This window comes from Scardinius erythrophthalmus, assembly GCF_964197995.2.
Source record: "Scardinius erythrophthalmus genome assembly, chromosome: 16".
Classification (NCBI taxonomy): domain Eukaryota; kingdom Metazoa; phylum Chordata; class Actinopteri; order Cypriniformes; family Leuciscidae; genus Scardinius; species Scardinius erythrophthalmus.
The window spans coordinates 12602504-12617001 of NC_138236.1; the positions used below are offsets into that span (position 1 = coordinate 12602504).

Here is a 14498-nt window from a genome sequence, read left to right on the forward strand (position 1 = left end):
GTAGCGTAAACACTCATGTGGTAGAATGTGTTCGAATACCCACAAAAGACCGCCTACTGTCCACCTACAAACTTAATGTGTAAACATTATGGGAAGTGTGCTAGCCAGACGGGATTTAAACTTTGTCGGCTGAAGACCCAAGTCTGGTTTGAAGATGAAAAATGTACCAAGCCCGATGTTCTCTCACCATTCCTGATTTTTAACACGCACACACCACATTAAGTGTGATCTTGCGGCTATCAGAGCAGAAACGAAAGCTGATGCTCTCATGGTTTTCCATTGTTTCCCGGTGCGTTCATATGTAAATTGTGTGAGCTTATTTAGTCCATTAGATCGAAAGATTTGGAAAAAAAACATACATTTACCCGCCCATAGACTCTCCTCTTGAGGAATTCAGGATTATGTGGTTGAAAGGGCCTGGTTTCACAGACAAGGCTTAGATTAAGCCAGGATTAGGCCTTAGTTCAATTAGGACATTTAAGTAGCTTTTATAAACGTGCCTTAGAAAAAGAACTTTCTGCATGTATCTTGAGTCCGCAATAAGTTTGTTTTGAAATGTTTTGCAAGAAATCAGTTTCTCCATCGGTTGCGATCAAGACTATTCCCTCTTTGGACTTTCTTCTGAAGTTTCTGCACTTACAGTTTCACTCTTATCAGTCTCTCCTTTATTGGTAATCCTTCTTTAATCTAGTATATCATCTAGAGAACAGCATCCCACACTCATCTATCCTCCCTTTTTTGTGAGACAACAATTCTGATGTTGTCACACCAATCCTCAAGGAATGTTGTCTAGATCCTGCAATTACACTTGATGTATCTTAAATCTACCTTTTAAAGAAAATGTTTTGAAGAGAATTTTATTCCTGTCAGCTCCATTTGCACCAAGTTTCAAACAATCTGTATAAGCCTTTCCAGTCTGGATTTCATCCTTGACATTGCACTGAGAGACAGCCCTCCAGAGTCTCTACAGGTTGTTAATGACCTCCTCCTTTCTGTTGTCTCAGTCTTCTCAATTTGAACCTTTAACCATGAAATTTGATACTCTCTGAAATAATATACTTCAGCAATTGGCATCGCTGACACAGGTCGCTTCTGGTTCACTTCTTACCTTGATGAAAGTAGTAGCTTTTTGTTTTTTCATTAACACAGTCCCTTTTTCACAAGAAGTGTACCCCAGGGATCAGTTCTTGGTCCTCTTCTTTTTGTAAACTGGTATAAATATATACAGTATTGTTTGCAATTACATGCATTTTGTCACATTACATGGCTACTTTTGGATGTTTGTTAATGGAAAAATCAGTTAGTATTACCGCGAACTACCAGTAGGGGCTAACAGCGTCATGCTAACCAACAAATATTTAACCCCTTGGTTTTGCCCCACAATGTACCATGTGTATCAGCTACATTGTTCACATTTTAATACACACAGCGCAGACATTAGACTATCAGGTAAAGTTAATCCATTCACAACTGGATAATAGACAAGGTTTCACAATTGTGCAGTTGTTGGGCTTCATCATTCATCTGAGTGACTGTATCAGTTTTGGTGGCTTCCTTACTTTATGATGAATTAAATACAGGAGCCACTTCAGTCGGTGTAGTTTTTGAATCACTTCAACTTCAGAGTGTCCGCTTTTCCCACAAGCCTTCCTTGGTAATGATTCACCCACCACTCATGTGATACTCCTAACCATCCTCTATTGCCTCACTGACCCTCTCTTTTTTCCCATAAACCTCTTGAATGTGTGTATGTAACTGAACCCCAGTGGAAGTGTCATGGACCAGCTCCAAAAACGTCAATCTTCCCTCCCTCTCTCCTCTGTCGTCCTCTCTTTTTCGTTTTTGGCTGTTCTCTCCCACGTGCTATCCCAACGTCCACCAGAAGGCCTCCCTCCCCCACCAGCATCACCCGTTCTGCTTTTCCATTTCCTTCTTTGGTGAAAATGCTGAAAAAGAGAAGGGGAGGAAGACCTTCACCAGTGTTGAGAGAGAACGGATTTGGCCACGTGTTTGTTTTAAGTTTTAATGCCTCATCAAGGCGAAGAAATCGCACACTCAGCAAGTTTGCACATAAACACACCCATCTAGAGGCACAAGGTAACCCCGAATGAGATTGAAGACTGTATTGGATAGTGTCACCTTCCTAATATAAATGCCCAAGTCATTTTTTCAGGTTTCTCAGAAAACACAAAAACTGAACCAATAATCAAAAAATGACTTGGGTAATTATTTTAGGAAGGTGACGATGGTAGGCTCTTGGGTATGCAATTGAATGTCTTTGGCCTAAATTAAGTCAATTTGTACCAAAAATACTTGTTTTTGGTGCTTTTGCATAATCTAGTCTGGAAAAAAAGACATTACAACTTGTTTAATTTAATAAAAAATTTATTGACAATCAATTTTTAAAAAATGAAATGTTTTTTTTTTTTACCACACCCCAAACTTACAAAGCTTGTATCACTTGAATCATTTTCATTAAATGCACATTAGCCAACTCTTTCTCTCCTGCATTTAAGCTCAAAGTGAATATATACTTATACATTTAGAAATATCCAGAGAGTGAAACTAGTAAAATTGGCATTAAAAAATAATAATACTTACTGACTCAATTTGACAACATGCATACTATCATTTGTGACAAACTGACACAAATATTGTTTAATTGCATTCACTCTTAACACAGAGACATGTTTATAAAGATTTAAGAAATTCTGACTGTAGAGGTCATAATGTAGACAAATTAATTATCAAACAATTAAAAAACAAAAAGTGAACAGGAAATAGTATGTAGTTTGTGTATATACAGTGTAACATGTACTGTATCTTAGTTTCTGTGCTTCTATAGATAATTCAAGCTATAGTAGTGCAAATGCAAGTCCGTCTTCCACCTGTATACAAAATGCATTTCGAACTTCATTTTTCCACTCATCTATAGACCGCAGAAACATTTCAGCTGTTATTTTTTCTGATATTTCTATGCATTTTGGAAGACTCGCCACTTTTTTGAATGCTTGTGCAATGCATCAAGAGGACAAATTCTGCTTAGAAACAAAAGGTTTTAGTGAAGTTTTAGAAAAAGTGCTCACTAACTACAGCATTCAACAGTCACATACATATTTATGTGTCATACATGGTGTGTAAAAGCTAGATGTTTAGCTTTGGGTGTTTGCTTCTCAAATTGTAACTTTTATTGTACCAAAAATGCAAAATAAGTTGTGCATTCATTCCTGTTCTTTCACTTTACTTGGCGCAGAGTACAGTATTTGGAACAATTCTAAATGGCCGTTCAGTCACTTTAACAGAACAACAAACCTTTAACCTTTGGGTGTTTATGAAGGAATCTGTTTGAGTTCTTTCACAGGCTGCAAACGCAAGGCTACATCCACCCATTAATGACCATTACCAGCCTAATGACAGCTCTGGTTGGTTGGCCAGGAATAATAAAAATGGGAATAACTAGTAGGTACATCAGATCTGGATTGTGCAACGGACAGACTATAGTAGGGACTCAATGTTGCATGGCTTTCAAGTCTCAACAGCAATCTTTGGTGCATCTTTTAAAAGTCTTGTTCATCCGGTGGTAGTATTTTGGTGAAGCTGAGACCATTGTGTGAGGGGGTCGTTTGCTGTAATCTCACAGCAGTATCAGCATGGGCGTCAATTGAGACGGGAAGTTCTCAGGTGAGGGCACAACAGTGTAAAATAAAGACGAATGTATGTATATGGGAAGGTAAGGTGTGTGGATGGGGGTTCTATAGGTTGCTGTTGCAGTTGCGACAGAGGATCTCGTCTTGCTCGGGAAAGAAGCCGGCACCCACCAGGGACACGGAGCATCGAGAGCAGGTGAAGCAGGGCTGGTGCCATTGCCGTTCCTCAAACGAGATGTACTTTCCTCCACCAAAACCTATAAGGAAATAAAAATCCCGTAAGATATTTGTAACTTTTTTTATTAAACGAGTTCATGACGCAATCATTTCACGATGTCTAAATGAACACATCTGTAATCCCCAACCCCTAAAGCTCCCAATCGGTTTTTAAAACAAAGTGACATCCATGCCTATTTTACCAGTAATGGGTTTGCTGCAGGCTTCACACTTCTTAGCGTACAGGTTTCCAAAACATTTGAGGCAGTATGGGCTATCCTCACGGGAGGTGAAGTGCTGGCCAGCTAGTTGGACTTTACAGCTTGTGCACACAAAGCACTCCTTATGCCACGGCTCATCTCTATAGGTCACGCCACCTTTAGCCAAGGCCTGAGTTCAACAGAGACACAAACACCAAACAACAGTTACAACTTCTTTGTAACCATTGTTTGTTAGACATAAAACATCTTGTCAGTCTTGTGAGTGTTCATTCATATAATATGTAACAACTGAATGCTAGGGATGGTTCACTATAGTTGAGAAGTTTACTAGTTGTCCAACAATTGAGTAGTTTTATCTAGATCTGAAGTAAGATTAAAGCACCACCGTGACAGCCTTACATGTTCAGAATACATTTTTGAGAGTCAAATCTTTTACAATTCCACATAGCCTACAGTTTTATTCCTTTGCATACCATCTAGTTGTTATTAACTTATCAAATCAGGGTGAGGTGAACTCAAAACCAGCCTAATTATACAGATTTTTGAAAATACATAGTTTTGCATTAATAAATGTGAAATATAGCGCCAAGACTCCAAACAGATGGTTGCCTGTCAAGACAGGATGTGAAATTGACAGCCAGTGTTAATCAGTGACAAGTGTTCTGATATGCAACATGAAGGAGAAATGAGGTCAGAATTCTGACTTTTTGTGGAGGAATGTGTGTGGACTGATGAGGAACACATGGTTATGTTTTTCAGGCAGAGAGGCTAGTGAAATCCCACCACTGACCTGTTTACATCGAGTACAGCGTGGTGCGAACTTGTTCTCATAGCAGGGTACGCAATAGTGGTCATCTTTATCTGGGATAAAGGACTTGGAGCCTATTGGCTGTTGACAGCTGTTGCAAATGAAACAGCTCTCATGCCATGTGGAGCCGGCATACTCAAGCTTCCTGGTTCCTGTGAGAGAAAAAGAAAGGAAGCCTTTAAAACAAACAATTTCCTGCTCAAACCACGGTGCTACAAGATCTATAACTTTTGCTGGTAAAGTATCTTTAAACATATAATAACTAGGGCTGTGAATCGATTAATAAAATTATATGCCAGTTTAATTTATTTGAAATAAGTTTCATAAACATATCAGACTTGTGAATTAAGTACTAACTGGAGACTCGCTCTGACCGGATCATTTGAATCAGTGAGTTGTTGACTCAACAGATGCAATCGGATCAGTTCATTCACGAATGAATCATTCAGTGAGATCTGTGTACCGATTTAACAAGTTGATTGAAAAGAAACAGTTCGTTCACGAATCAGACACCGTCTCTGAGGTTGTGTCGATTTTATTCGGAACGACATGATTTTATGAAATATAGTGGAGTAAAAAGTACAATACTATGCAAGTTTCCCAAAATAGAAATACTCTGATACTTAAAAAATGTACTTAAGTACAGTAACAAAGTAAAAATGTTTTGTTACTGAGCACCACTGCAAGTAAGACAAAGACCATGATGCACTTTGTTTATTTGTGTCCACTGGTTACTAAGTAACATGGTCAGTTATGCCATGTTTTGCCCTTAAGTCAGGGGAAACGCCTGTGTTCTGATACATGTCAGATCTCCCAGTTAAGCCAGGACACACTTAACGACTGTAAGGCTGATTATGCCCAAAATCTGCTGCAGTCGTTGGAAACAGTCTGTAAGTGTGTTCAGTTCAGTCTTAGAATGTTTCAGCTAGTCGTTAAGTGTGTCCCGGGCATTAAGCAATGGTGCCATTTTGGTGGAAAAGTACTTCTCATTCTATTAAAAAAGCTTTCCATTTCTAGGACCACCAAAGGAGCTTAACAGAAGTGGAGGCTCATCATAATCATCCCATTGTGGGAGCATGCCACTAACAGCCATTTCACCCAATTTGAAAGACAACTCCATGTTTCCTAAGAAATCTTAACTGAGACTACTTATCGCTGGGATTTCCCTACAAAAGACGAATTTGAGCTTTCTAAGTGACAAAATGATGATCTGACAGTCAAGGCTCATCAACTGATTAGAAGGTTAAAGATCGACCTTCATAATCCACTAAGCGTTTCACACGTTAACCAGATCAAAAGCCCTGCTGAGAACCTACTCAAGAGGCCCCACTGTCAAAATCACCAAAGCTTTACACAGAGAGCAAAAGATAAAGGTCGTAATCCCCTGGATAATGAAAGACATTTAGAAGAAATATCAAGTTACATCAAGGCTGTCTTGCCCAAGTTCAAAACTCACCTCAAAATACGTCACCACATTCATCAAAGTAAAGTATAATCTGTGAAACAGAGCCCTCCATCCCTTTCTTCTTCCCTTGTCATCTGTACATCACAAACCACTAACAATGTGTTCCTCTTCCTATAATGTAGCCCTCAGATTACATGCATGAATCTGGATTCAAAATTGTGGCGGAATATTTTTTTATCTTCTTGTTTTTGGTTTGGCAACTTTTGGAGGTTGTAATACAGTTTGATTTGTTCACTGGATTTACCTCAAAAATAACAGCCACAGGTTTTAATGTCAATAGCAACTTGATTTACATTTCAAGGAGGAAATAGAGTGGTGCAGGGATGACGTCAGAACCCGGAAGACTAATTCGCCAGTGGTTCCTTCGAGATTTTCTTATGGGATTGTTCTATTATGAGTAAAATAAAGGGTGTGGTAAACATAACTTTATGATACTTATGATACGTATGATGGGATTTTGTTCTACAATGTAAATTACACAGCCATACCGAAAATGTGAATTTTAAAGCAGCTATGTTTATTTTTAAAAACATATGTTTCTATTAAGTAACTAGATAAGGTAGTTTGGGATGTGAGTGTGTGTGGTGTATGTTGAAGAACAAAACGTCAAAGTATTGTCAAGTTATGTTTACCACAGGCTTTATTTCACTCATAAATTGAAAAATCCCATTATAAAACCCCATAGGAAAATCTTGAAGGAACCAGTGGCAAATAAGTCTTCTCGGATTCGGATGTCATCCCTGCACAACTCTATAGCAGTGTTTGCAAGGCAGCAAAATAAGTGTTAAAATTACAAATTTTGTTTAAATTACACACCACATCAGATCCGCTTTCCCATTGTCATGATACTCAGTACACGTCTTTTAGTCTAAAGGCGACTTTATAAGGTTAAATAGGTGCAAGAAAGAAAAACAACAACAGCAATTCAATATGCAAATAAATGTCAGGAAGAAGATCACTCACAATTCAGTATTCAAATAATATGACGACATCACCTTTGGTTATATTTTCAGTGCTGAACATTCTAACATTCAAGTATAAAATTACAAAAAGCAAAAAGACTAACACACATAATACTAAAAATAACCTACAAATCAATTAATCAACAGTTCAAATATATTACGATATTTTCTAGACTAATATATTTTACAATGTGATTTATTTCTGTGATGGCAAAGCTTCATTTTTAGCTATTACTCAAGTCTTCAGTGTCACATGATCCTTCAGAAATTATAACATGCTGATTTGGTGCTTAAGAATCATTTCTTCTTATTATCAATGCTTAAAACAATTGTGCTTGCTTAATAGTTTTGTGGAAACTGTGATACATTTATTTTAGGATTTTTTGATGAATAGAATATTCATCTGTCAATTTTGATTCATTTACTATGTCATTGCTGAATAAAAGCATTAATTTCTTAATTAATTAATTAAAAATACTAATCTTATTGAGCCCAAACTTTTGAACAATAGTGTAAGTGGTTCAGGAATAAGTTGCAGAAGTTTCACACATGGGCCTTGCAGGCATTATAAAAATACGTAAAGGTCTTTCAATATAGGCCTCACCTTGCAAGCGTTGTAAAAGAACATACGTAACCTCCTGGAATTGTTACCTACTTTTCAGATGGATGAAGCCTTGCTGAAATATTTTACTGGCTTATCTCCTGCTATCTTTAAAGGCTTGGACGGCAGCCATGCGCAATGATTTGGCTGAGAGACAGCAAGCCAGGCAGACTGGCAATTATTTTGTCACATCTAACCTGGTCCTCACCGCTCTCTCACTTCTCTCTACTTTAGTCATGCAGCTAGTACTTTGGATTTGCTTTGGCAGAACTTTGCAACCTTCCCCCTTTCTCTTTTTTGGCTCCTTATTCTGAATCTTATGTTACCTGCATACCTGTGGTCATGGCAAGCTGTCTGTTTCAAAAGTGTGAAGACTTGCAGTCTTACACAACAGGATTGAGAACAAACTAAAGGAGCGGCGAAAAAGGAACTGGACTTGAGACCAGTCTGAACAGGATATATCAGATAATGACATGAGTTATAACCAGTGGGGTCTGTGGTGTGTTGCTGTCATTTGTACCAGGCATGACGGTTTTATCGCAGGCCACACATTTGGAGGAGAACTCGTTGCAGTAGCAGTCGTTGCACAGAAGAGCATCGTCCTGGCTGGTGAAGGGCTCGTCGGCCAACGAACGGTCGCAGCGGAAACAGCGGAAGCAGTGTTCGTGGTAGTGACGGTCCTCGTAAAACAGCTCCTGAATCACACAACACAGGCATGTTACCGAACATTTTTGCATCGTTATCTCAGAGTCCAACTCCTTTTGCTATAGGAAGAGATAGTTCACACAAATATCATGTCATATGACACTCTTTCTTCCTTGGAACACAAAAAGAGAAATGTTGAAGAACAAACATTTGTGATCCACATAAGAAGTCATACGGGTTTGTAATGTATTTTTAATTTTTAAAGGAGTAGTTCATTTTAAAATGAAAATTAGACCGTGATTTACTCACCCTCAAGCCACCCTATGACTTTCTTCTTTCAGACGAATACAATCGGAGTTATATAAAAAAATATCCTTTGCTCTTCCAAGCTTAATAATGGCAGTGAATTGCAGTTTGAAGCTTAAAAAAAGTGAATCCATCCATCATAAACAAACTCCACGCGTCTCCGGGGGGTTAATGAAGGCCTTCTGAAGCAAAGCGATGAGTTTGTGTGAGAAAAATATGAATATTTAACATGTTACAAAGTAAAATAACTAGCTTGGGGCCGAACATACGTAGTCTACTTGCGCCTAAAGCACAACTTACACAACTTATGACGTCAAAAGTAACGTATGGCATAGCGTAAATATCAGCAGTACGTAGCATTGCTCGAATAAGTTGTGCTTTAGACTTCAAAGTCGAATCCGTATGTTTGGCCAGAAGCTAGTTATTTTACTTTATAAAGTTTTAAAGATTAATATTTTGCTTCAGAAGGCCTTTATTAACCCCCCGGAGACGCGTGGAGTTCGTTTATGATGGATGGATTCACTTTTTTAAGCTTCAAACTGTTGGTTGCAATTCACTGCCATTATCAAGCTTGGAAGAGCCAAGGATATTTTTTAATATAACTCCCATTGTATTCGTCTGAAAGAAGAAAGTCATATACACCTAGGATGGCTTGAGGGTGAGTAAATCATGGGCTAATTTTCATTTTAAAGTGAACAACTTCTTTAAGATAAACTCTCCCTTTATCCTCTCTCCTTTGTGCGTGGTACTAACAACGCCAAGATCATGGGTTTGATTCCCAGCGATAAAGATGTAAATGTGTACCTGTGCAAATGCAATGCAAGTCGCTTTGGATAAAAGCATCTTCCAAATGCATAAATGTTATGTACTGTAAATGTACAAACGTGAGCTAGCAACAGAGGGTGCACTGGTGTCTCCATATTAGAATATTAAAGATGTGGCGTTATTGTGAAAGACAAGATGACAAACCCACAGATTAGCCTTGTTTATAGGGGAAAAAAAAGTAAAAAGAGGCCACAAATTAAACAGCTTTTCCACAATCCCAAGTACATTTCTGATTAAGATCTCAAGTAATGGCAATGAAGCAGCATATCAAACGCTAGCACATGTGCATCTAGTTATTTGTGTGTGTGTGGAGTACATGGCGTCTGGGTCGACTCCTCATGTAAAATATGTAAACACATAGTAATAAGACAGGGAGGGTGAAATTTATGACCTGTGCTGCAAATGGCCAAGACAAACAGCGACTTTATTTAGCATCTGCTGTCCCTCATTGTCATCAGAAGCTTTGTCTGTTTGTGCACAGATTCCTGATTTCCAGTGGGGAGTTTACTACAGTGCTATATTAACTGCATTGTTTGGTTTTTATTTAATTTAGAAGGGATTAGTTACCCTCAAAACGGGAAGGATTAAAGTCTCAATTGGTTGCTAATGTTTTGCCTGAGGTTTTCTACATTGTTGCCATGACTGAAGTTGAATGACATTTCTAATTGGACAATAAATGCCTTTCTCAAAAGAACTGCTAAATGGACAGTTTCAGCCTGAAACCACATAAAAAAAGCTTTCACAGTGTAATTGAGTCTAATTCCCCCCCACCCCGTCCACCATGGAAATGCTCCTGTAAAAGCAACATTTTGCTGTACAAAGCGAACCAGACACTACTTTTATCCCTTCAGAGGGAATTCACAAAAAAAAAAAAAATTGGTGGTCTAAAGCTATGGTCACATTTACTTGACACATTTGTTCGGCGACATTTTTGCGGGCAAAATCCAGTCATTCCAGTAGGAAGAATCACGCAATCCTGAATTATGAATGAGGGCAAAAGATTTCAGGTACAGTAGGTCACTCAAATTCTTTGTGTTGCGTGAGCTGTGCTTCATACAGTACATTTCTAAACTACTGACAATGGACAGTAATGCAGACCTTTTTGTCTGCAAAATTTCGTCGAAAGTAATTTAATAAAATTCAACATACATTTGAGATTCAAAGTCGGTAAACTCATTAAATTACTAAGAATTTTTTAAAATAATTTTCATTGAATTTAAAAGAGCAGCTTAAACCTTCTGCAAAATATCTTCTTTTGTGTTCCACATGAGATATAAAGTCATACAGGTTTGGAATGGCACAAGGGTGTGTAAATTAGGAGAACTATCCCATTAAGTGTGCAACTCACTCTTGAATCGTGGCCAATCAGCTCTTTGCACTCATCACAGGTGTTGGCGAACAGGCTGTCGTAGCAAGGGATGCAGTAAGGGTTTTCCTCCGCCTGGATGTACTTCCTGCCGTATAGGGACTCCTTGCAGTTGTCACAGTCAAAGCGCTCGCTCATGTTGATCCTGATCCGAGTCAGTCCCTGTAACACACACAGAAGGTACAGTTGGTTGTCAGCTACATCGCCCTGAGAGAGAGAGAGAGACAATAACAAACACATACATGCTGATCCGTCATGAGGCACTGTGCAAAACGTCTATTAAGTTTTATAGCTCTGTGATGATAGCTGGGAAATGAGAGGGAGGAAGCTGGAATTTTAGCAAGCGCACGACTCTGTGCTGTGTGTGACGTGGCAGCTACAGTAGAGCTTCAATAGGAGCCCACTTTTAGAGAAATAACCATTGTTTTAAGAGCTTTGTTTTGCTTGGCCAACGAGCAAAGATGGCTTTGAGCGATGCTTTTCAAAATTTTTGATCACCATCTCGCACTGTGATGTCTGTTTTTTTAAGACACAGTGTGTCACAAACACAGAGGCTGTTTTTTTTTAAGACACAGTGTGTCACAAACACAGAGGCTGTTTTTTTTAAGACACAGTGTGTCACAAACACAGAGGCTGTTTTTTTAAAAGTACTTTTAACTTTAAAAAATGCATCTCAAGGCCTTTTTTCCAATCTGTTTTGTCTGCATCTTGCTTTTTTTTTAAAGCAAGATCACGTCCTGTGTGAACGGCCCCTAAAATGGCAAGCCTTTTGGCACCTTTCAGCAAATTATATAGGATTACTTAATTAGGTAAACATTAAATCATAATTTAATGTTCACAAATCAGACTGATAGATCTATTAATATTGATTAGTCTACCATTCAATAAAAAAAAAAAGAAATTCATACTTTGATTTAGCAAGGACGCATTTAATTGATCAAAAATAACAGTTAAGACATGTATACATTTCTATTTCAAATAAATGCTGTTCTTTTGAACTTTCTATAAATTTTTTTTATTTGGAAAAAATGTGTCGTGGTTTTCAAAACAATAAAATAATAATCAAACAGCACAACTGTTTTCAACTCTGACAATAATAAGAAATGATTCTTAAGCACCAAATCAGCATTATTTTTTTCTGAAGGATCATGTGACACTGGAGACTGGCGTAATGGCTGCTGAAAACTCAGCTTTGCAATTACAGGAATAAATTACTTTTTTAAATATAGTAATATAGATAATTTAGAATAATATTTCACAATTTTACTGTTTTTACTGTAGGTTACTTTTGATATCAACACTTCTGAGATCAACTATTACCCACACATTTGAACGGTAGTGCACATCACCTAATTTATATATACATTTTACATTTATGCGTTTGGCAGAGGCTTTTGTCCAAAACTACTTACAGTAGGCTACACTGAATTAAAGGTATATGTTTTATAAGTTCTTGCTTGCACATATGGCCAAATAGGCAGCAAAAGCTTTAGTTTTGGACATTGATTTCCCATTGATTTCCTTATGGGTTTTATCAAATTCCTGGAGTTTGCACTAACCCAAGCTCTCTTGCTTTGGCATTTATGTGCAGAAAAAAAGACAAACTCATCACTGCATGACGCATAAAAGGCCTTCAAGATCACAAAAGTAAGGCTATATTCTTGTTTGGAAAAAGACCTCATTCTGTTGGAGGTCTGCACATTTGCATGCTTCACCAGCAAATATTTGTGAATAAACATTTCTGCCTTGGATGCGCAGACCACCTAGAGAGAGTGTTTAGAGAACAGCAAAAGTGACAAGAACTCTTAAATTTTTTGAAAGAACAAGCACTGATCCAAAACAACACTTATGCTTTTTATTTATTTTGTAATGCCTGCCTTACATCACACAATCTTCATAGGGGAGTAAGGATCAGATTTGTTCACATTCAGTACAATAACATACCCCATGTTCACAATGCGAGGTGTTAAAACCATTTACAGTACACACATAAACCAAAAGTGTAATAAAAACACCAGGTTGACCTTAACGTGAGCGTACGGCCCTGCGATTGCCCGTCACGGAATAATATTGTTACAGCGTTGCGGCAACGCTATCAGGTTGCCAAAACATTACTGAGACGTTGGAGGAAAGCCTTATGATAGTGATAGGCCTCCCTGGCAGAGACAAGCACAGTGTATCAGTTTCCAGCCAGCTGATAATAATAATCAGCCACCACTGAAATAATGAATCTATTTACGCTGCCTGTCTTACACACGCCCACAGGGAGGGTGTAATCACGGGATGCGAGATGAAAGATATCAACCACCGTGTTTCATCTTTCCTCTTTCCCCTGGCATGACAAAAGGCTCAAATGATCGTGGGTGTGAAAAGCTAAGATAAAAAAGGGCGCCGCACCTCCTGAAGCTTCATAAATAATCAGCTGACACTCTTTTACTACGATGATACCACTTACCCTCAGCTGAGAGCTGCTTTAAAAGCTTCTTTGCCCTGAATCTGCTCGTAAATTAGGGAACGTTCATGTTTAAGGCTCCCGTGGCCTGAGGCTGCCCCTGGTTTACATCATTACAGACCTGCGTTTGAGGGAATATGAACCTTCTCCGTTCCCATCAAGGGTATCGTGGTTCGTAGATGGGTCAATGACATGACACACTTTTTTTCCCCTAGTCATTAATTTATTCAAAAGTACATTAAAAATGCATATTCCCTTTTAACATATAATTTGGCTTTGTAGAGGTGAGACAAGACTGGTTCAGTGTGACTCCCCAGAAATGTAATGATTCTTATGAATTAATAATTCATAATGTGTACAAAAATTACTTTTCACCTCGAAAAATGTTTAAAAATAGGTCGATGCTGAAGAGAAAAATATACTTGATGGTTACACCACATGACAAAAGTTGTTAAATTGAAAATTGTCTTAAAATATACTGTTTTCAAGATCAAATTAAACCAACATTTATAAGAAATTGGCACACATTATAAGTAGACTTTTCCTTTTATTTACTCTATTGTCATTATACCATTAAATGCCCATCAGTGCTATTTTGACATTATTTATATACTATTATAGTTATATAATGGCTTTTATTTTTATATTTTCATTTCACTTTTACTTTAATTTTTAATACTTTGTTTATGTGCTTTTGATATTTTTTATTATCTTTTGTTTTTATTTCTAAATAATTTCAGGTTTAGTTTTTAGTACTTCAACTTGAAATTATTTCAATTAGTTGCACGCCAAGGTAATTTCAAAATGTTTAGTTAAAGCTTTTCATCTAATATTTATATTTCTTTTTATTTCAGCTTTATTTCAATTAACAAAAATGTTTTTAAATAACATTTGTTTTAGTCGATGATAACAAAATGACATATGACAGTAACAGGAAAAACTTTGCAGACAAGTCACAGGAAAACATGTACAAGTGAGTAAAGA

General features: G+C 37.6%; 1 protein-coding gene across 1 annotated transcript in view; it reads right to left on the reverse strand.

Moving 5' to 3' along the window:
* Positions 1–2370: 2370 nt before the first annotated feature.
* The window catches only part of fhl3a (four and a half LIM domains 3a), a 41480-nt gene continuing 29352 nt past the window's right edge, over positions 2371–14498 (reverse strand). Inside the window, exons 2-6 of the mRNA XM_081388219.1 lie at positions 11045–11224; positions 8441–8615; positions 4875–5044; positions 4067–4253; positions 2371–3904 (exon numbers count right to left, since the gene is read on the reverse strand). Of these exons, the coding sequence (XP_081244345.1) occupies positions 3753–3904; positions 4067–4253; positions 4875–5044; positions 8441–8615; positions 11045–11200 (840 nt within the window). The 5' untranslated portion in view covers positions 11201–11224 and the 3' untranslated portion in view covers positions 2371–3752. The remainder of the gene's footprint in view (positions 3905–4066; positions 4254–4874; positions 5045–8440; positions 8616–11044; positions 11225–14498) is intronic.